General features: G+C 36.8%; 1 protein-coding gene across 1 annotated transcript in view; it reads left to right on the top strand.

Annotated features, from left to right (window-relative positions):
* The window catches only part of efna3a (ephrin-A3a), a 147,327-nt gene extending 123,363 nt beyond the window's left edge, over positions 1-23,964 (top strand). The window contains exons 2-5 of the mRNA XM_073858509.1: positions 9,553-9,854; positions 15,439-15,504; positions 18,871-18,942; positions 22,305-23,964. Coding sequence (XP_073714610.1) covers positions 9,553-9,854; positions 15,439-15,504; positions 18,871-18,942; positions 22,305-22,423 — 559 coding nt within the window. The 3' untranslated portion in view covers positions 22,424-23,964. The remainder of the gene's footprint in view (positions 1-9,552; positions 9,855-15,438; positions 15,505-18,870; positions 18,943-22,304) is intronic.
* Positions 23,965-24,433: the final 469 nt, after the last annotated feature.

Here is a 24,433-nt window from a genome sequence, read left to right as displayed (position 1 = left end):
CAAAGATATGTACTATAGGCAAGAAGTTAACAATAAACTTTATTATCCAAAATTAGTTGGATATCAGTGCACTAAACAGTAAACTTGACTTATTATAAATAACTTTAAAACACAAAGAGAACAAATACATAAAACTTGCATCATTTGCAGTTTTGACAAGAATAACGTTATAAAGAGAAACTTATGAAGTCATTGATTAATATTAGCTTTACAGTAAGTTGTGTACTTCACAAATTAGTTAGCCACTCACAGTTATGAAGACAATGCTTGACGGAGCACATACTAATGTACGCTTTGTTTAATGTTGTGCACAACGTTTTTATAACACAAACCCAGGGTTCCGTGCAAACTTTAGACTTTTATAAAAATAAAGCGTCTTCGCTCCGCCTCTTTTATTTAGCAAGGGTGTAGAGTTGCGCGAGCTTATTGAATCAATTGCTCTGAAATGAGCATGTTACCTAACAACACAAGCAGCAGTAATCTCATATAGTGATATATAAGTGCACGGCTGCGCGTAGTTTAAACGTGTCATTTCTCCGTCTCGCGTCATTTCTCCCGCTTGCGTTTTAACTCGCAAGTCGACAAAGAGACGGATTAAAAACACCAAATGTAAGCGGGAATGCGTCTCTCTTGTGCATTTATAATCCAATCGACCAAAGCGCGTCTTAATACCAGGTGTAATATGTTGTGAAAAAGACACTGTGTGACTGCTTCCATGCCACCTGAACTGAGAGACTGACTGAAGGGAAGGGGGTGGGGGATTGGCTGGTGTCACTACAGTGAGTGATCTGGGTCGCCATTAGCAACCAGTATGGCGCACTCTGCTGGACAAACAAGTACTTACATCTTTCAAATGCATTTAATGTGTTCTGTAACAAACGTTCATATCGGCGCATATCTGCGGCTTATACGCCGATACAGATATATCTGCGACATGCTCATATCGGCCGAGAAAATCGGCAAAACGATAAATCGGTCGGGCTCTAGCAAAAACAACAAATGTGAACCATAGACTGTAAAAAAAGATGGACGACACGAAGTTGCCTTCCTCCATTGTAATGAATTGAAGCCAAAAATGTCCGACCATGGTCGCCGCCATGTTACGTAAAAACATCAGTTTGGAGCCAAGGCATGTGCAGAAGGACTTATCCGTGGAGACGGAGGCGGAGCCGCAGTATCAAACTTTCGCCCAAATGCTCGCGTGCCCAATTCAACCACGCAAATCATAACGACACGCCCTGTTTCTATAGCATCAAATTACTAGCTAAAATAAAACGTATCATAAAAAAGAACAATTAAATATGTATCAGCATGATATCAACGACCTAAACCATCTTTCGGAAACTTTTATTGGAAGTGTAAATATTTTTTTTATTTAGAGCAGAGTCACGTTCGTTTGCATGGAGAGGGCGGGGTTTATGACTTGTACTGCAGCCAGACACCAGGGGGCGATCAAAGAGCCAGCTGCTTCACTTTTCAAGACTTATGAGGCATGATATCACGGCTCCTTCTCACGATCACTACTGCGCAAAGTTTGGCTCCAAATGACATCATGAGGGCAAGATATCGACAGACATTTTTGAGACAATTTGGCTTTTACAAGGGAGATCTATAGAGATGTGTTGTCCATATACATCTATACGTGCTCTCTCTCTCTCTCTCCCTCTCTCTCTATTCATGTGAATCATTTGTGAATTGTCCCCAGGAGTGAATTTTCTGTGTTAGAGCTTTAACCTTTACAGAAAATCCATCACAGTAATAGCCGGCTAAGACTGCATCATATAGCATTTTTACAATGTTTAAAGTTCAAAAACAGTGTACACAAAGCTACAGTTATATATGGCGGTTTTATAGTGTGGACTAAAGTGGATATTGAAACATTATTAGTTTATGTTTCTGAAACTGAATGTTTATTAGATGATTCTTTATGAATACTTCAGCAGTTGTATTTTTGCTTCACGACCCAGAATTCGCATTATAAAGCATACATCAAGTGGCGCACTAAAACTGTCTATAGTGCAAGGGTAAGCACAATATATATATGATAAAATCAAGCAAACAAATAGCAGGGTGAAAGCAAAGCGCGTAAGCTGATATCATTATTTACAGATAGAAGAACAGAAGCGCTGTTAACGCTGAAGACTTATCGTCCGTCTGTGCGACCGCCAGCAAAGTTGTCTGACTAATCATGTTGTCGTTTCCAGTCCACCGAGAGAACTATGAGTCAATCATAACCGACAGATCTTCATCTGAACAACAACAACAAGTTGAAAGTCATAACATTGGAATATTTCTGTAATGTGTCTTGATAGATTGTGTAAATTGAGAATTCACTTTGGCAGTTGTTGTACGAGACTTTGGCTCTAATGCATTTTTGCTGGCGGCTGTTTATTGTATCCTCACACGATTATTAGCGGGATACATCACTTCTATCTATATCGCCTCATCTACACTCATCCCTCTCTCTCTCTGCCTTCTAACTAACAAGGTTTTCCTTCCCACTGAAAAGAGAATGATGATGAGACAGCAGAATGGAGGAGTGAGAAAAGAGAGAAACAGGAAAAACCATTACTCAATTTTCACACTTCAATACATGTGCACATCCCTAGGGAGTGTTCAATCTCTCTCTCTCTCTCTCTCTCTCTCTCTCTCTCTCTCTCTCTCTCTCTCTCTCTCTCTCTCTCTCTCTCTCTCAGACATATAGTTACATAACAGTTCTCCCATACATGTTTATGGTACTGTACTGTACTTGTTCAGATAAATTGGGACATGTCATAGACTTCTGCTGTTTTAACTAATCCTACCCTTGTTGCATTATAAATATTTGGAATGAATGGTACTGTTTATTTTATTATTATTTTTTTGTTATGTTCATATGAAATGTCACTGTTGCATGATTGATTTCATTGAAGTAGTTGTGCTATAAAAATCACACAAGCTTCTATGACTGCTCTGTAACTAGCACCGGTGTTGTGTTTGGACTTTGGAGAATGAGAATAGGGTTTGGGAGAGGACGGGTGGCCTAATTCAGTCTAGTGGAAGTTTGCAGAAATATTTATTTTAGTGAAAGTTTCAGAACATTTCTAGATTTGGTCAGAATAACTCTACCAGTCAAAAATTTGGATACATCTACTCACGCTTTATTTGTAGAGCAATTCCAGTGTTCATAATTTCTCAGAGAATGTATTTGTTACCAATATATTGAACCATCTGTTTATTTTTTATACTCTGTTTTAGATAAGGGAATTAGGGAAATATACATGTTTTTGGGAGACAACATACTTTGAAGGAATCCTGTGAATTAAAATGAACATATCAGAAGCAATAATACGCAACAAATGGAGATGGGATAGCTCTTCAAAGAACAAATAATATTTGTTTTATTTAAATTTTCGAATATATATATATATATATATATACAATATATTATTCATTTTTGTTCATAATGCATTTACTATGTGAACAAATAAAACCTATTTGCAAAGTGTTACAGAAATTTGTATTATTAGGCATTTTCCAAACTATCCGTATCGGCATTCATAATGGCCGATAAATGAATATAAAAAAAACGGACAAAACAGCCTTCAACCATGTTGTGAGTGTTGCAGTTTGTCCACCAGAGGGCACTCTACAACCTCACTGTTGGCAACACTCGTATAACGCGTCACACATCCTGCAACCTGCTAATCCAGCCAGAGTTGGGCAGAGAGAACAACGGTTAAGTGAGTTCATGGTGAGTTGGTCACGAGACAATAAAAGAAACATAACTAATGTTAGGGAAATCTGTTAATGTTTTGTTGCGCGTTTCTGAAAAAAAAAAAAAATATCGGCCGATATATCGGAATAACGGATTTTAAAACCAACAAACATATGTATCAGTATATTCAGGGTCTATTTGGTTTACAGTCATAGCTCTAATACAGTATGAATATGAACCCTGAACGAGGAACTCGAATCAAACTTGTGTACAATTTGATGTACAAATCTTATTAAAGGTAGAAAAATTATTTACTTAAAAGCAGTTAGAGATTTTCTCTCAAGGCTGTTTGATTAACACGAGTGACAGAAAGAGCAAAATTAGGTTACTTCCACTTTAAGACAAAGTCCGGATCGAATCTACTGTTACACGCGTTTTCTCTTTTAGCTGTTTATTTTTTTCTTAATACCTAAATTGTCGTGTTTCTGAGGATACATGCAAAAGCTGGGAATTTTGACGCATGTGTGTATATCTGGGCTAATACAGCGGCAAAAATACTCACAAGCTCAATGAGAAGCGGATGCGCGGCTTGCAAGCTCCTCTCGAACAAATTTACAGTACATTTTTGGATAGATGAAGAAAAGTTGCGGATTCGCCTTTGCAAACAAAGATTAGAAAAAACAACAACAGGCATCAAACATTATGGTGAAGAAAATGCTCCACAGCTTTCTATTCTTGGAAGAAGTGAAAATAAAAAAAGAAAATATGAATGTGTTTGTGCAAACGCTGTCTATTGCCTTTGTGTAATTGTATGTAGTGTAGTGTCCCGTTTCAATATTTTCTCGTGCATGCACTGTTGCACGCATACTGTCCACGCACTTTCCGCGCAGTCTCAAATTTTGGGCTGCATACGGACGGTGCACACGGATGACCGCAGACCCTCCTGATGACGAAAATGATGTCATGCGGATTGTGCTCGTGCACGGACGGCCCTAGTATACCTTTGGCTTAAGTTTTGGAAATTATGCAGTAATCAAGAAGTTGAAGAAATCTTTGCCAAGATTACGGCTTTGCACTTTCTGGGCATTCTCTCAACCAGCTGTATGAAATAACCAACTGGGCTGCTTTTAAACAGTGTTGATGGAGTTCCCAGATTTGCTGGACTCTAGGGTTGCTTTTTTCCTCACTGTTCAATCCAACTGATTTATTAAAAAGTCAAATATTTAGTTTTAGGATCAATTTATTGTAGTCTACAACCATTTCTAAGTATTTAAACATAATCAAAAGGTTTTTAGGATCACAAGAAAATTGTATTGTGCGTCCAAACTGACATGGTGGGTCATATTAAACCCAGCTTTGGGAAAAAAAGGGATGAGTCCAACATGTTGTGTTGTATTTTAACCTATGTCTAAGCTGAGTTTTATCTTACCCAACATGCCGGATTGATTTAACCCATTGTTGGGTCAAATATAAACATTTTTTGGGCTAATTTAACCCATTGTCACTTTTTTACAGTACCCAAGGCTGGGTTGAAAATAATAGTAGTATACTGTAAGCCCCCACACACATTATTAACATCATCACCATCTTCAAAAGTGTGTCATCTACAGCTCCATATCACTTCTGTGCCTTTTCATTTCTTGTTTCCTGCACGTTCATTTCATCGTAGCAAATTCTTTCATCTTCTCACTTTATCTTTCTCTCCCCTCACGGTTGCTCCCTCTCCATCTCCCTAAATATAGCTGCTTTGAAGCATCCCTCCCAAAAACACACTGCATGACAAAAATTCATTCTGAGGGGGTGTGTGACGTGTATGAGAGAGCGTGCGAGCAAGAGAGAGAGAGAGAGAGCTCTAATCAAGGATGTGATTGCCATCTGTTGTGTATTGATAAAATGCAAAAAAAAAGACTGATTAAAAGAATAAAAAACAGCAGATGAATGCATTGTTACTGCATATCTCTTGACCCATGACACAGCCCACACACACAAACAGCCATCATGCACTAGGAGTTATTTGTGGCTATGTAGCACTCTCTTCATTTATTTTCCCTAAATTTGCAACAGAATATTTAAAGAAATACATAAAAGTTTAACAAAAACATTACTGCTGTTTTTTCTAAATTCATGTCGTCTTAGATTATCAAAGTGTAAATCTGGTGTGCAACAACAAATCTACAGAGAGTTAATGCTGGAAATTACAATTTTAAAGCACTCTGCAAACATTAAACGCAACAATGCAATTCATTTATATTAATTTATCATAAATTATACATTTTGTGATTTTTAGCTGGAATAGTTTTTAGATGGCTTAGAGCCATATATGGTTTCAGGAAAATTGCCAAAGCTGCAATCAATAGTCAATATTATAGATTTCAATATGAGGTCAAACATTAATCATCAAATTGACCCATTCAGCATTCGGCCGAATCCTAGATTTTTTTCCCACCGAACCGAACCCTTGGTTTGCGCAACGCTGGTCGACGTCACGCGGCCGTTGATTACACACATCGGGTGCTGACGTGGACATGAGCTTTTTCTTTCGGTGAGCCTTCGGGGCTGGACACACCAAAACATTTAAACACGGCTGAAAACGCCTTGAGGACGCCAAATGCCAGCTGTTTTTCAGCCGAGCGCTTGGTAGCTGTGATGCTTCAGCTGTGAGCCGGTTGGTTGCTGTGGTAATGTCCCGCCCCTCCTCCACTGTAATTGGATGGCCGTGTGAAAACTGACATTGACGAGCGGAGCTTCTCAATCAAAGTTAAATATAGTTTTCAGCGCGGAGCTGCTTGCTTATTGGAAAAACGAGCGTGTCGCAACGCATCGCTTTCATTATGCATAGGCTTATGGTTATTGTCAAAATAGTTTTTCCAACTTGTTATCCTGGCATAATGTACAGTTAAAATTAAATAAAATGAAAAATACACTGCTGTGGACGTTGTTTACTTCATTAATGTGTTTACTGTGTTAATGGAATAAGGATGCGAGTAGGATTCGGTATTCGGTTTCGGATTCGGCCGAATCTTAAACGGTGGATTCGGGATTCGGCCGAACCTAAAAAATCTGGATTCGGCCGAACCTAAAAAATCTGGATTCGGTGCATCCCTAATTTTGATGTCCCCTAAGCAGTTTTAGGATATTATCTGAGAGTTAATTCTAGTGTTGTAGTACTCGGACATGGTCTTAGTCTTGTCTTGTTCTCGACTGCATGCATATGTACTCGGTCTTGTCTTGGTCTCGGACTAGAAGGACTCAGATCTGATTTTAAGACTGGTTAAGACCACAGCTGTGAAGATATCACGAAATTGCTTGCTGGTTTATTTGTTAACATTATTAAAGTGATTGAATATAAAATATTCTGCTTCAAATGCAATCAATAAATTGTGTTGGGTCATAAATGAGTGGGGGATTGGGTCAAAAATGGCAACAAAATGAATACAAATGCCAAAAAAATCAAGATATGATTGCAAAAAAGTACTCGTATGATGTTGTTTTTTTATTTTATAACGTCTTTAATTTAGGGTGACCAATACGTGCCATTTTTCCCTGGCCAGTATGTCGGGTTCATCTTCCGAAAGTTGCATTTGTCGACCACATACGTCATAGAGGATTATTATTATTATTACAGAAAAGCAACCGTTACATTTTAAGGTAAGAATGAAACAACGATTGTATGTCTTATGTGTTTAACTGAATGGCGTATGCGGTCAACAAATACGACTTCCGAAAGACGCATCGAAATCCTGGCCAGGATGCGTCCGGGAAGAATGGCACGTATGGTCACCCTATTTAATGAAGCAATATCACAAGAGCAAATGAGGGGTGTTTTTATGAATATGAGCACGATTGCAATGGTGACGGAGATTTTACATGAACATTAAAGGGGCCATGGCATAAAAATTTGACTTTTTCCATGTTTAAGTGCTATAATTGGGTTTCCGGTGCTTCTATCAACCTAGAAAAAGTGAAAAAGATCAACCCAGTAACTTATTTTGGGTAAACCATTCTCTACAAGCACATGGAAAATTGACATTTGGCTCTCCTTATGATGTCATAAAGAGATCTTATAATAATACCGCCCACTAATCTGCACTATCCAACCACGGCACTGCCATTAGTGCAGATAGAAAGAGAGAGAACGAAAATAATTGACAGCACAATTGCAACAAACCACCATCATTGCGATCAGTGTTTCAATTTCATCAGCTCATTTGCATTTTAAAGGAAACACCCAAAGCGGCACATTTTTGCTCACACCTACAACGTGCCAATTGTAACATGTTATAATAAATTATCTATATAGTATTTTGAGCTAAAACTTCACATTTGTACTCTGTGGACACCAAAGATTTATTTCACATCTTAAAAAAGTCTTGTAACATGGCCCCTTTAAGAGGAAGTAAATATTAAGTGGGTTACATTTTAGACACAACCTTAAAGTTTTCGATCTATTGAAAATATTTAGAAAAATCCATATCAACTTTTTAGTGTTTGGCTTGTGCAAAAAATAAATATTCACCTCTGAATTTACTGTATTATTTACTTTTATTATCATGTTATGATGTCTTTATATAGGTTAGGGCTATGTAAATCTCTGAAATGAATTTGAGTTGAGCTGGTATGGTCTTAATCATGTCTTGGTCTCGGTTTAGGGTGGTCTTGACTAGAACACAGTTAATATTTAAATAAAACAACTGAGAACTCCATTAAATCTCCTGAGCTACGAAAGGGCAACCAATAAGCAATACATGTTTCCTCTAGGTACTCATCTTTACAAAGTTACTGCAATATTTCAGTGCAAATCAATCAAGAGCATGTGATATATTATGTACAGTATAAATGGTGTAACTAAAAACATTTAAGTGGCCTCTGTACGAGTGTCTGTAGATGTATCTGTACACAGTACATAAGAAGAGCAAGACAAATAAAAGTGAAGTAAGCTAATTGAATAATATACATTAGAAAGAAAAAATACAACAATGCACGCAGTCGTAAAGAACAAATGCAAGAGACAGAAAAGGGGTTAGCTAGATGTGTGTTAAGAAATAGAAGTAGTGGGTGACATTTATGATCCTCGTTTTGTAATTGAATAATAATCTCCTGCGGGACCTGACCTAGAAGCGTGCAAGTGTGTGTATTAGCATGGGTTTGTGTGTGAGCGCTTGCAGTACAAAGAGATCCGAATAAGAAATGCGAGTGTGAAATGAAACACTGCCCCCTGTTGTTTGATCTGGGCCTTGCAAATAATAAACATGAAAAATGGTGCTTTTTAACAGCCTTTGACAAAGCATTGAAATATAACTGCTTTTCCGTTCAAGCATGACTTGTACGTTTTGTAAAGGTCAATGAGATAAATCAACCACCCTCTCTCTCCTTCTCTCTCTTTCCTTTCTATCACTCTCTTCACTTTTTCTATGCGTCATTTATATAGACTGAAATGTCAATGTTCAGAATAGCATAGTAATAGCATACTGTTGCTGCAGGATATAGTATTTATACTTTGCACATTCGTTCTGTATCCATAAAATACCCGGATGACCTGATAATTTTTTTGTATTTATAGGGTCAACCAACCTTAATAGTGTGCATGTAATTCTGCATCCCGCAATGCAATGCACTTGACTTGACCTTAAGTTTTAACTGTGATGGATGGACATCATTTTTTGTTTCAATCGTTACTTGTAACAATTTTATTTCTGAGATGATATATGGATGCCGCTTACTGATTTAGATACACAAAGGTCACATGAGGTCAATGTAGCACATCCTTGAATCGTTTAATGTTAGCATTCTACATTTAGCGACAGTATTTTTAATGGTACTACTTAAATAACAATAAACTCTCTCTGTCTTTCTAGCTTGCGGAGGGAAGGCTACACCGTCCAGGTCAGCGTCAACGACTACCTTGACATCTACTGTCCACATTACAACCAGAGCCAGCGGGGGTCGCTGGAGCGGGGCGTGGCTGAGCAGTACGTTCTTTACATGGTCAGTTACCGAGGTTACCGCACCTGCGACCCGCAGATGGGCTTCAAACGCTGGGAGTGCAACCGACCGCACGCACCCCACGCCCCGATTAAATTCTCAGAGAAATTTCAGCGTTACAGCGCTTTCTCGCTAGGGTACGAATTCAACGTGGGCCACGAGTACTACTATATATGTAAGTATATAATATGGAGAAATGTATATTAAAGGGTTCACCCAAAAATTTGCTTCATTTTTTCATGTTGTGACAAACCTGTATAGATGTCTTTTTTTTCCTGATAAGCACAAAGGAGGATATTTTGAGGGATGTTTGTAACCAAACCGATCAGAGGCCCCATTGACTTTCACAGTAGAAAAAAAGAAGACTATGAAAGTCAATGGGGCAACTGATCGGTTTTGTTACAAACAACCCTCAAAATATCTTCCCTTATGTTCATCAGAACAAAGAAATGTATACAGGTTTGAAACAACATGAGACAGATTTTTTGGGTGAACTATCCCTTTAACACTGACATTTTAACATTTGCTGTATTGTGTTGTTTGATATTGTGGCTACTTATACAATGGTTCTGTTTACGATGCTTTAAAATCAGTTTTATGGCATGAATAAAACATTCAAAGGATTTCCAAGTAAAACACATCCAGTATAAGTAGCTTGTTTCATGCTGGCAGGATTTATGACTACAGTCTTCTGTGGAGTAATTTTATATCACTGTAATGCTGCATTATATTAAAGTTATTCTTGCTGGGAGTTCAACGCAAAATAGTTAAAATTTTAATGAACATGCTAATACCCATTTTGGATTAAATTATGTACTTCTCGAATGGAAAGTACTTGATCTCATTTGAATATTTTCTATTCATTAAGAACTTGATTGATTATTCATAACGGCGATCTGGATTGAGTGCCGAACAGCCACACGTTTACAAGATCATGTTAGGCAAATGAACAGTACAGTACAGCTACAGATTTTTTTTTTGTTTTACAAACTAAATGATGAATTAGTTATTTTCTGTGGTAATATTATTTAACAGTGTCTCAAAAAAGCAAATAACTTCTTATTATAAACACTAATAGTCATTTACTCAAGGTCATGCTTTTTTCATACCTGTACACCTTTACTTTTCATTTGAATACGTTCACAATTTTTAAGGGAATAACTGAAAAATTTTCATCCATTTCACACTAAGCCTTTTAAAGAGCACCTATTATCCGATTCACAATTTTCTTTGGTGTGTAAGTGTGTGTTAGTACATACGATATGCAAAAGATACAAATCCCAAGTAAGCAATGACGCAAGTTTCCAACTTAAATCTTTTTTCTTGGACTACAATGAACGCAAGGATTGTAGGCAACTTCCTTGGCCTGTTGACGCGGACACAACAGTCATTATTTTAATTCCGCCTGTTTCTGACTCACAGCCTATTAGAAGCCTTCATATATAAATAATTAACTACTGACTAAACCATGATTCAAACGCAAGTTTTGTGCAGTGTAGATTAGCGCTTGTTGTTTGTCGTTGAGCCTAATTTATTTGTCCAGTTTTTGACTGCTATATGCTGAACCAGTTACTGATACAACAGGCTTGTTCGACTTCATGTAGTGCCACAAGAACCGAGCGGCAGTTAACATCAAAATCCCGCGAGAGCGTTTCAAAAGATCATACAGAGGATACTGTTATCGAAATTCTGTCGCTGCACTTTGATGTCATCCACCAGTGCTGTGCTGATCACCACACTTGTTAATGATCTCTGACACCTTTCATACAATCACAAAACACTTCAAGCACGATTAGTTTAAGAGGGTCAAATAATACGATTATGTTGTGGTTTCCCGGACAGGGAATAGACTAGTCCTAGACTAAAATAAATGTAAGAGCTGTCCAAACTAAAAACAACTTGCACTGACATATCTTAAAATACATCAGTGCCCTTTGTTTTGCCTCAAAATGCACAAAGTATGTAAAGTAAAGTTTTTTTTTTTTAAGTAAAGTTTTTAGTAATGCATGTTTGATAAAACTAGTTATATTTTCTAATTTAACTAAGGCCTAGTCCTGACTTAAGCTAATCTCTGGGAAACCGCCCCTATATGTTTGCTTTTTTATATAGTGGATTATTTGGCTGTTTGTGCATGTATGAGATCCACAGCTTACAGAATCAATGTTAGTTTTAGTTTGTCACACATAATCTAAACATAAAGGGGATAAAGTTTTATTTACCCTTAGTGCGGGAGTCACAAGTGTTTTGTTTTAGAAATATATTAACTCATTCCCCGCCAGCCTTTTTTTGAAAAGTTGCCCGCCAGCATTTTCTGTGATTTTCACAAAAGTTTCACAAAATGCCTTCCAGGAAAATTTTCTTCTAAAAATATATAAACACAAATATATCCAATAAATGAACAGACCCTCTGCTTTCAAACAAACAAGCAAACAAACAAACAATAAACAAACAAACAAAACAAAAAAAATGTATCTTAATATCTGGGTGATTCTCACGAAAACTTCAAGCATGAAAATGTAAAAATTGCTTAAATTTACTTTTTTCCCCACCAGACATTGAAAAACAGTCCTAAAAAATCTCATTACCGCAACAGTCAGAAAACATCAACACTGACATATTTTAAAAATGACATGACAAACCTGAAAGAACATAATTTGGAGATTCTGCACATGCATTTAAAATCAAAGTATTATGCTTCTATTAATTAAATTAACATTTAATAAGCATCTGTTGCGGTAATGATAATCAAAATGTCGTGTAAGCATTCTGACAAGACAATATTTCAAATTAACTGTAAAAAAATTATCTTACCTGGTAGCCATCTTGAAGTAACTGGTCCATGTGCTTGGTCACTCAAAATCAACCTTTATTAAAATTCTGTATGTGTGCTTAAACTGTTCTCAAAAAGTGTTGTGGAGGATGAGAACATCAGGCATGGACACATCATTTTCCTAATTTTTCTTCATTATTATTATACATGAATATTCAGTAAATATTTTTTCTGTCATCTAAAGTAGTCTAGCAAAACATCCATTTATTTTTTTCCTTAATATTTTTGTGTTAATTTGATTAAATTACAACATAACGCATGTTCAAACACAGCCGGACACATTGCGGTAATGAGAATTTCAGCAGAAAATGAGATCAAATTTCCAATTATAAATTCTTATGTTGAAATCACACATTGTGCAAGGTAGAACACAGTATTGTGTTAATTCTGAGGCTTTTTAATGTTACTATGTTACACATTTTAAAGCTAAAATCATTAGTGCTGTGGTGTTTCAATGGTTTTGTGAGAATCACCCATCTATACTTTTTTCTCTGCTTATAAACTCTTAAATATGGGTATTTTTCATCACAAATATATTTATATATTTTTTTTTTGCAAAAAGCTGAAATAATAGCATTTTGTGTAAAAGAATTTTGTTAGAGATCAGATTCATTTTTTTATAAGTTGGGTTCAAGTGTGCCATGTAGTGGATAATCACTGTATTACAGATAAACATAAAAACTCATCAGGAAGACGTTTTTTCATGCAAATGTTTTCTCTTAATTGGCGAGATAACTCATCAATGGCGGGGAAAGAGTTAATGGTTTAATGTTTTAAAAGTACCTGCTGTAAATTAATATACTATTAATAAACCTACCACCCAGCAAATACCGAACGTTCCCCTAATGTTTTTGGTTACTAACCTGAAAATAATATAGAAAACTTTCCAGGCTAAACAAAAACAAACCTTGGAAAATAACGCTATGGGAACGTTTTGAGAACCAAAAATTGTTAGGTGAGCATATGTTACCTAGGTATAAGAGTTAGAAATTAATATTTAATTAGTAGATATCATTTTAAAAAATGTTTTAAATATAAGGTATACAGAAAACCATATCCGCACTGCTGATGACACAGGTATTCAGGCAAATCACAATGTACTGTTTAGCTGGCCAATCGGACGGCATTGCCCTGAGCTTTGTACAAAATCAACACGTTTAAGAGAGGCAGGGCATAGATGAGCAACAATAATGTACGGTATCTGGAAAATAATTTGCTTTTTTAACCATAAACCATGCAAACACATTGTATTACACCAAATATACAAAATTAAGTTGTTTATTATGCTCTTTAAAGTCACAATTAAATGGAATTATTTATTGTCTTATTTTCAAGGACTTGAATTCCTCCATTGAGAATTGATTGGAACGTTAGAAGTTGCTATTTGCTAATCCCTACAATCTTTTTATCCGGGCCCCGCCCTAATACCATTCCTTGTGAATTAAAGAAAGATTGTTTTTAAGGAGGGGAGGAGATTAACGTTTTTTATTAAGATTATGAGGGCACAATTTTTTTAAATGAAGCTCACAGATAAGTCATATGTACATATAATATAAAAAAATAAATTAGTTAAATAATTGTTTTTATAAATTTAAAGAAATTAAAGTAAGTTTAATTGTGCCGTCATTTCATTGTGACTTTACGTGTAGTCTACAAATCATATAGTGGTACGTCTGTGATGCTTTTTTCTTTCTTTTAAAGTTATGTACTGTCAATTGTTTTTCAAAAAAATATTCTTTCAAAAATTTTATTTTTGCGTTCCACTGAAAATGACAGAATTTTTCTGTTTTATATAAACTTTTCCTTTAATGCGGAATATTATTTTACTGTTCCTTTGTCAGTAGTAACGGTATGCAGTAGTCATACTTCATCTAAACTCTGACAGGGAAGGTTATTACACAAGCAAATGCATACCAGCGAGCAGATGGAGCTTTAGTGCTTTGTTCAAGGGGACGCTGTTAGCAGAAGTGCTTTGGCAGGATCTTTCCTTTCATGATGTGAAGAGGACAATCATGACCCCTCCTATCCAGAATTCAGTCGTTTTTTACTGTTATACCCTACAAATGTAGTTACCAACACAATTTGGGATGGGAAATTGTTTTTTTAAGGGTTTTATTGTTATGAAATAATAGTTTAAAGGTACAGTAGACAGCAGGTTATTTCAAGCATAGCATGTTTCTTTGTTGTTTTCTGAAAGTGGAAATAAAAGACAGCACTAAAGGACACAAACGCATTCAATTTGCTCTCAAAACTGCTTTGTTGGTAAAATGGTGACAGTGTTGCCAGCCTAAGGAGCTTGTTATCAGGATCCGGACATTACTGAGGGCCACTCACCATCAATCTTACTGGCATTTGGGTCAATCGCTACCAATTAGAGTGCAGCTATCTTGATTGAGAACGTGTTTTTTAATGCGGGCTATAAAGCTAGTGTTAATAGAGCATTGCTAATGATGCTATTCTGACGAACATCTCACCTAATCTGTCTTCTTCATTAGCGTGGTATCTAATTGCTGCGACCGGCAGGTTATTAGTGATAGTGTGACAGCCAACGGATTTGACAAACGATATCGCTTTCAGTCGTTTCTCCGATAGCGCTGCCCGTGTGCTTGTCAAGCTTAAAAGCAAGAAACGTTATCTTTCCTGTAGCTCAGGGGACTTCAGGTGGAACCAATTTATAAACTACAGACGCTATCTTTAGTTCGTGGAAATGGATAATTTAATAATCGTACACCATATCTTTTATAAACAATGTGATCCGGTAAGTGGAATGCTTACTTTAAAAGGAACAGTATAGGCTATACACCACATATAGGATAAACTAATAGTTGGTCAGTCTGAACATACAGACTAGCAATAAAGTTTAGAATGTTAGTACATGTTATTGTCCAGTAGGGGGCAGTAAGTTAATGTTGTGTTTTATATCCTACAGCTTCACCGATCCATCACCATGGACACAGCTGTTTAAGACTGAGGGTGTTTGTCTGCTGTTCAACAGGTAAACATTGTCATATACAGTACAGCAATCATACACAACAGATATACAATCAATCAACCTATGACAATATACACAATTATTCATCTGATAAAAAAGAACTGACTGGAATGGAATAGGATGGGACAGAATAGGATGGGACTGGACTGGAACAGATCAACACAGAACAGAACAACTTATTTTGTTTTAAAATACATCAGTGTCATTTGTTTTGCCTCAAAATGCACACATAATGTTTGTATTAAGGCATGTTTGTTATTTTCTATTTAAACTAAGGCCTGGTTCTGGTTTAAGATAATCCCTGTCCAGGAAACCACCCCAATATGACAGACTAGTACAGACTATGCTAGGACAGAATAGAGCTAATTAGAATAGAGCAGACTTTAATAGAATAGAGGGTATGCACGTGACATCACCTTCGGTGAAAGTGACTGCGGTTACGCCCACTGAGTGACAAAAAACAGAGCGGTAGAATTTGTGTACAGTGTGAAATCAGCGAAAACATGGTAAAAAGGCATCTAAATGGGAAACAGCTGTTGTGCGATAAACTGTACTCAGATTAACAAGTATTGGGAGCTATCGTTTTACTGACTGCCAAAAAACACAGAAAGGAGAAGAAAATAGATCGTTCATGCCAACGTCCACAGACCACAGGTGGGTTGACAAGTTGCTAGGGTCACTATCAAGCAGAGGTTTTACTTTCAACTTAAAAGGTTTTTTTCAAGTATTTGTATTTTATCCGTGTTTTTCTTTGGAAAACATATATATTCCAAAGCATATTATCATAATTTTTACTCTATAACATTTCATAAATGCAAGTTTTTGTTTTACAGTTAATATTTTAGTACATAACCGTACTTTACTCAAGTACACAATTTTAATGTAATTGGGTATTAAATAAATTTTAATATGCAATATAAAAAATACACAGTATGATTCTATGCTTTAGAATAGGGATGGGACGGTATGAACATTTCATATCATGATTATAGTGACCAAAGTTATCACGGTTATCAATATTATTATAGTTTTGTTAAAATGGGATGGTAATGTTCAAAAAGAACTGATACACACACTGAAACCATTTAAAGAAAGTTTTTTTTTCAATACGTTTTTTTTTCCAAAAGTTTTTCAAAAGATTTGTATTTTATCAGTGTTTTTCTTTGGAAAACATACATTCCAAAGCATATTATTATAATTTTTACTCTATAACATTTCATAAATACAAGTTTTTGTTTTACATTTAATATTTAAAGGAATATTCCATTTTCTTAAAAGAAAAATCCAGATAATTTACTCACCACCATGTCATCCAAAATGTTGATGTCTTTCTTTGTTCAGTCGAGAAGCAATTATGTTTTTCGAGGAAAACATTGCAGGATTTTTCTCATTTTAATAGACTTTAATAGAGCCTAACATTTAATACTTAACTCAACACTTAACAGTTTTTTCAACGGAGTTTCAAATGACTATAAACGATCCCAAACGAGGCATAAGGGTCTTATCTAGCGAAACGATTGTCATTTTTGACAAGAAAAATAAAAAATATGCACTTTTAAACCACAACTTCTCATCTAGATCCAGTCGTGATGCGCCAGCGTGACCTCACGCAATACGTCATGACGTCAAGAGGTCACAGAGGACGAATGCGAAACTCCGCCCCAGTGTTTACAAATGTGTTGAAAGAGGACCGTTCCTACATTGCTGTATGTCAACTGATACTAATTAATGGCTTTGTGTCAGTTTATTGTTTAAAATGGTCCGCAAATTTGCGTTTTATACATGTAACACGTGACCTCCCTACGTCACTACACATTTACGTTAGGTCGCGCTGGACCGGATCTAGTTGTGATCTGTAGATCTGAAAAGTTGTGGTTTAAAAGAGCATATTTTTTATTTTTCTTGTCAAAAATGACAATCGTTTCACTAGATAAGACCCTAATGCCTCGTTTGGGATTGTTTATAACCTTTGAAACTAACAGTTAAAAAAACAGTTAAGTGTTGAGTTAAGTATTAAATGTTGGGCTCTATTAAACTCCATTAAAATGAGAAAAATCCTGCAATGTTTTTCTCAAAAAACATAATTTCTTCTCGACTGAACAAAGAAAGACATCATTATTTTGGATGACATGGTGGTGAGTAAATTATCTGGATTTCTCTTTTAAGAAAATGGAATATTGCTTTAAGTACATAACCGTACCTTTTACTCAAATAAAAGTACACAATTTTAATGTATTTGGGTATTAAATAAATTTTAATATGCAATATAAAAGAATACACAGTATGATTCTATGCTTTAGAATAGGGATGGTATAAAAATTTCATATCATGATTATAGTGACCAAAGTTATCACGGTTATCAATATTATCATGGTTTTGTTAAAATGGGATGGTAATGTTCAAAAAGAACTGATACACACTGAAACCATTTTAAAAAGTTTTATTTTTGAAAATCACAATTTAAAATTTCATGCCCCCGAAATTATTTCTGTGGTAAAAATAAATAAATCTGTCTTATAAGTTTACAGTGAATGAATACAATACATTATCCCTTAAATGCCTTCTTGTGCAAAAACTATGTTGCATGTGTGCACCTGCGTCAAGCTGATTCTGGCTGTACAGGATTTACTGCGAGTTTTCAAAATCACGGTAATCAAACACGGTTATAATGATAATTACATTTTAAACGATAATACTAACCGTCAGGACATTTTATCGTGGTTAATCGTGAAACCAGTAACCGTCCCATCCCTATTTAGAATGTAGTGAAGTAAAATTTTTGCCAAGACAAACACCCTGATAAATCACAGATGCTTGGAAAATGTAACTAATGTAACTAAGTATTGTCCACCTCTGCTATCAAGTCCAACTAAATTAAATTTTTGCTGATAATTGTCAGGTATACTGACATTTTCGCTGCCATCGCTAGAACAGCAAGCCATTTTGCTAATGTTTTGCCACTCAACAGGGCGTGCTCCGGCGCGGTCACGTGGGAAAGTGACATCAATGCATTCCCCTTTATAGAATAGAATAGAATAGAATAGAATAGAATAGAATAGAATAGAATAGAATAGAATAGAATAGGACAGAATAGGACAGAATCAGACTTTTATAGACTTTGATAGAACTGAACAGGATGGGATGGGATAGTAAAGGACAGAATATTTAGAATAGAGCAACTTTAATAGAATGGAACAGAAAAGGATAGAATGGAATAAACTAGAACTTAGAGATTAGGACAGAACTAAATAGAATATTTTATTAGCAGATTATCCTTTATGAATACTCATGCAGATTCCATTGAAGCCTAATTTAAGATTACTGCATTACTCAACGTATTGTCTTAATTGTGTGTCTTGTTTGTTCCAGTCTCTAATGCAGACGACGACTCAAATCAGAGTCCTCCAGACTATACTGTCAGACCCAAACTGAATGACATTGGTAAGTAAACACACCTAACATTGTCTGGTTAACCACACTGTTAAAGCAAATGTGTTAAAATGACACACCTTGTGTTTAGTTAAGGACAACACATTTAATCCTTAACTTAACACATCTCTATTTTTTGGAACAAAACACTTTGTGTTGTTGTAACACATCTTGTGTTTTCCTTTTTATTTATTTGAACACAAAATCAACATGAAGTGACACATAATGCGTTAGAATAACAATTAAAGGAGTAGTCCACTTTAAAGATGGGGTCCATTGACTTTTCATAGTAGGAAAAAAATACTATGGTAAGTCAATGGGCCCCATCTTTAAAGTGGACTACTCCTTTAATTAAATAATAACAATTGAAATAACCTATTAAGTGGATAACACAAAACAATGTGTTAAAAATTAAGACATCCTTTCTTATGTTGCGTTTACACCAGCCGCGGTAGAGGCGACAAAAAAACGCCCTATTCGCGGGTAGTTGGACGCTTGAACATTTGAGTTTACTCGCTTCATTCGCGCATAAAATTCTAGTCATACGAGACATTCACGCGGAAATTTGCGTCATGGGAGGGGCTTCTGTGACCCTGCTGAGACTCGCTTCCTGTAATCACGTCACTACTACAACAAGGTCCTGATTGGTTAACGTGGCACGGAAATCCGCTGAAGTTCAGATTTTCGTGTGGAACGCCTAATCGCGTCTTTGCTTTGACTTAACATGTAAATCACCCGCGCTTGCCGCCTCGACCGCGGCTGGTGTAAACGCAGCATTAGAGTGCAGATATTGTCTCACAGTGACCAGTGATCTAATAGATCTAATATCTCTAAAATGTCCAAACATTCAGAAAATACACAGCAGTCCAAGTTCACTTTAGGATTTTAGTTATGCTCATCTGAACACTCCTCAGGGTCTCGCATTGCATTCTGGGAACTGGATGTGCAGATCAGCTGGACTCCCACATGCCTCTGCTAAAATGCATAACAACACAAATAACTGGTGCTTCATACTGCTGTAGGCATCCAGACGCTCTCTAGCACTGGGTGCGTGTGTGTGTTAATGCACAAGGCATTAAAATGGAAACTGCTTCATACTGTATATCCATTTATGACACACATACACTGCATGAACCCGGTTACTTCCAAAGCTTTATCAGCATCAGCGTCTGATACATTATGTGTTTGTATTGTTTTCTACCTAAAATTGATGTTAAATATATATTTACATTTTTTCCACAAGGCCAAATTGTACGCTACTGGAAAAACTGTATGTAATAACACATTGTTGACAGATCAGTAGAGTTTAATGAAGACAAATATCCACGAATGCAGAGCGCAGTGTTTTGAGACGTTAGTGGAACTTTGTGTTTCCTGTTAATAGTTTCATCATTTCTGCTGATGCTGTTAAAACATGTATTCTGCTTAGCGAGTGAATACAAGCAAAAATGAGAATCCTGTCATTATTTACTCGCCCTCACTTCAATCCAAACCCGTATGACCATCTATCTTGTGCATAATATGAAGAGAGACTTTTTAAAAATGTTGACAGACACTGTTTTTTTATACTATACAATGAAAGTGAATGGGGACTGAGGCTGTCAGTCACTAACATTGTGGTTACCATTACATCCCTTGATCCCTATCCACTTTTATTATACAGAGGAGAACATCTTGCAGTCTACTACTTTTGATTTTTTAATGGAAGAGTCACACGGGTTTGGATTTGAGAGTGAGCAAATGATGACATCATTTTCATTTTTCTATAAACGTGAAAGTTACATAAACTCTTCTGTATGCAATATATACTTTTGATTGTGTGATGAAATATAATCTAATACAGTATCTTGATAGTTTTCATGAGTTTTACTCACAGCTCTCTGTTTAACCCCTGGCTGCCCTAGCATTCATTATCAACATACACTCACCTAAAGGATTATTAGGAACACCATACTAATACTGTGTTTGACCCCCTTTCGCCTTCAGAACTGCCTTAATTCTACGTGGCATTGATTCAACAAGGTGCTGAAAGCATCTTTAGAAATGTTGGCCCATATTGATAGGATAGCATCTTGCAGTTGATGAAGATTTGTGGGATGCACATCCAGGGCAGGAAGCTCCCGATCCACCACATCCCAAAGATGCTCTATTGGGTTGAGATCTGGTGACTGTGGGGGCCATTTTAGTACAGTGAACTCATTGTCATGTTCAAGAAACCGATTTGAAATGATTCGAGCTTTGTGACATTGTGCATTATCCTGCTGGAAATAGCCATCAGAGGATGAGTACATGGTGGTCATAAAGAGATAGACATGATCAGAAACAATACTCAGGTGGCATTTAAATGATGCCCCTTTGGCACTAAGGGGCCTAAAGTGTGCCAAGAAAACATCCCCCACACCATTACACCACCAGCCTGCACAGTGTTAACAAGGCATGATGGATTCATGTTCTCATTCTGTTTACGCCAAATTCTGACTCTACCATCTGAATGTCTCGACAGAAATCGAGACTCATCAGACCAGGCAACATTTTTCCAGTCTTCAACTGTCCAATTTTGGTGAGCTCATGCAAATTGTAGCCTCTCTTTCCTATTTGTAGTGGAGATGAGTGGTACCCGGTGGGGTCTTCTGCTGTTGTAGCCCATCCGCCACAAGGTTGTGCGTGTTGTGGCTTCACAAATGCTTTGCTGCATACCTCAGTTGTAACGAGTGGTTATTTCAGTCAAAGTTGCTCTTCTATCAGCTTGAATCAGTTGGCCCATTCTTCTCTGACCTCTAGCATCAAAAAGCCATTTTAGAAATGGTTGTGCATGAAAATCCCAGTAACTGAGCAGATTGTGAAATACTCAGACCGGCCCGTCTGGCACCAACAATCATACCACGCTCAAAATTGCTTAAATCACATTTCTTTCCCATGCTGACATTCAGTTTGGAGTTCAGGAGATTGTCTTGACCAGGACCACACCCCTAAATGCATTGAAGAACTGCCATGTGATTGGTTGATTGGATAATGGCATTAATGAGAAATTGAACAGGTGTTCCTAATAATCCTTTAGGTGAGTGTATATAATGCTGCCGTAACACATAAGAAACATTATACATTCTCTCTTTGCTTTTTTATTCCCCTTGATATTCTTCACTTTTATAGATTATATTTTATATTTAACTTTTCCTCCCTCTATTTTATCTTTCTTTGTGGTTACTTTCATTATCAGTATCCCTTGCAGACTTTTATATTGAGTTTTGGTTCCAGAAATAACGCAGAGAATAAATCGATGCGATTTATCTTCCTTCCTTATCAAAAAGACTGTAGGTAAAATTTTCTTTCTTCCTTCTGTCCTGTCTGTCCCTTTCTCTTTTTCTGTCTCTCAGATGAGTTTAACCCCGAGATCCCCAAACTGGAGAAGAGCGTCAGCGGCAGCAGTCCGTCTGGAGACCGACTGTTGATCACCGTGGCGACGCTCCTCCTCGCTGCTCTCCTCGTGTCCTAGCAACCGTCGCTCTTGCATTTCTGCGGCGGCAGGACCGAGCTCTCCGAAAAGATCGCCTTTCGTTCGACCCGTGCGGGAGATTATCCAATCAGAACGTAATTGTAGACTTACCGCACCAAAACAGTGGCCTTTGTCTCCACAATTTTGATACACGCCAAACTAAAACCTTAGGACTGAGAATGACGTGCTCCTCCAAGCATCGATTTCAGAATTTGCCTTCTGAAGGACCATCCATACAGTAGATACTCGTGTGGGAAAAAAGACACTCCAACAGTCTTTTCTCATGCTGTGAACCTATCCAGACCAAGACACTATGTTTGGACTGGATCAAAGCTGAGGGACTCGAGGAGATGTGGAGACCTTTGAGTTCTGTTGCAGTCCAGTGACAAAACTGCAGACAGATCTCTCACAGATCAATAAACTCATCCGACAGTCAGTAAGTTGGGGTGCAAGTTCATGTAATCGATCACAGAGACGCTCAGCTGCTATTTCTGACAGTTGCCGGGCCGATGTCAAGCCCGCGAGCTGTGATGGAAACCATTTCCATCTAGTTTCCTACTAGTTCCTAAATTTAGCAACTAGAGACACATCGGTCACTCCATCATTTTTATACAACGAACTTTGTATGACCTTTTGGTCATCATAGCCGTGTCTCATGTAAGGTTATATGTTAGGCTGTTCATGATTAACGGGATTTTGAGACAGAACGATAGCTAGGCGGTTTTGATTTCTTTTCCTGTAGTATGTATGTGTATCATGGCAAGGAAGGAGCGTGTCACAGATCAGCATAGTGACCAGAATGATAAAGTCAGCAATTCAGTTTTATATCGAGGAATTGCAATGCAGGATTGGTTTTTACCGCACTACACATTTAAACAATCGCTCTTTGAGTAACTTTATATACTTAATTTATTTATTTATTTGATCAGAGTTATTGTCTGCATACATGAGGGATCTTCCCTTATCTTTGCTAATGCCAAATTATTTTCTTTGTTTCACGTTTTTACAGTTCACGTGCCAGCAAACTTCATACAGTAGTTGGAGAATGGACTAGCATCTCTAATGCATTTTATATATTGCTCTGTTAAAATAGTTACATAAGGAGAGTCATGTTAGGACAGTATGAGGTCGTTGTAGTTTATATTGATGGGCGGGGTTAGGAAAGGGTTCTAGGGAGGGGTTCTTAAAAAAGTGCGTGGCTAAACTGACAATAGCATTGCTCGTACGGCTGCATGGTCCCTCATGCAGACAATGTCAAGAGTAAATGTCTTTGTAAATCTGTCTGTGTGTATGTTTTACGAGTGTGCACTTTACAGGGGACGGTATGAATGTGCGCGTATGCATTTTGGCCTTTTCATATTCATTCAGATACACGTTTGTAGGTTTTGAATATTCATGCTTTGGCTGGTGAGAATGTGGCGGGAGGGCGATGACGAAAACGACAGTATCGATCGTGTTTACCTTAGAATGATTAAACATGTAAACGAATCATGAATGACAATTACCAGGATGAATCTTAATAAACCATTCTTATTTTAACAGCTCTATTGTCTGTGACTTGCATGCATGCTTTTATTTCTTTGTTCAGACGAATGTTGGAATCACAGGTATGATGTGTTTCAAAAGCTGACAGGTTTTGTGTGAATGCATTTGAAACAATTCTTGAACAGTACAGAGACCCATTCAAGCTTAGTGAAATACAATCATTCTTTGGTTTCTGTGGTTTTTGTTGTGTTTGAAAAGTTTTTAAGGCACTCCTTTTCCTCACGATATACTGATTGTGAGTCACAATTTTCAAAGACTTAAAAGTCCCCCTGTGGTAAAAATGAATCAGTCAAAGTTTTTATTGTTGTTTATATGTCTATGTGGTGTTAATATGCTTTAAGACAAACCATGTGCAAATTCATCATTCAACAGCATTGCTAAGTAGTTTCTCCATAAAATCGGCCTTGGTTTCCAACATCACAAACATGTAACCAATCAAATCAAAGTTGAACGAGTGAATTAGTA

This window comes from Misgurnus anguillicaudatus, chromosome 20, assembly GCF_027580225.2.
Source record: "Misgurnus anguillicaudatus chromosome 20, ASM2758022v2, whole genome shotgun sequence".
Taxonomy (NCBI): Eukaryota; Metazoa; Chordata; class Actinopteri; order Cypriniformes; family Cobitidae; genus Misgurnus; species Misgurnus anguillicaudatus.
The sequence above is the reverse complement of the archived record's forward strand: the minus strand, read 5'-3'. Positions and strand labels throughout refer to the sequence as shown.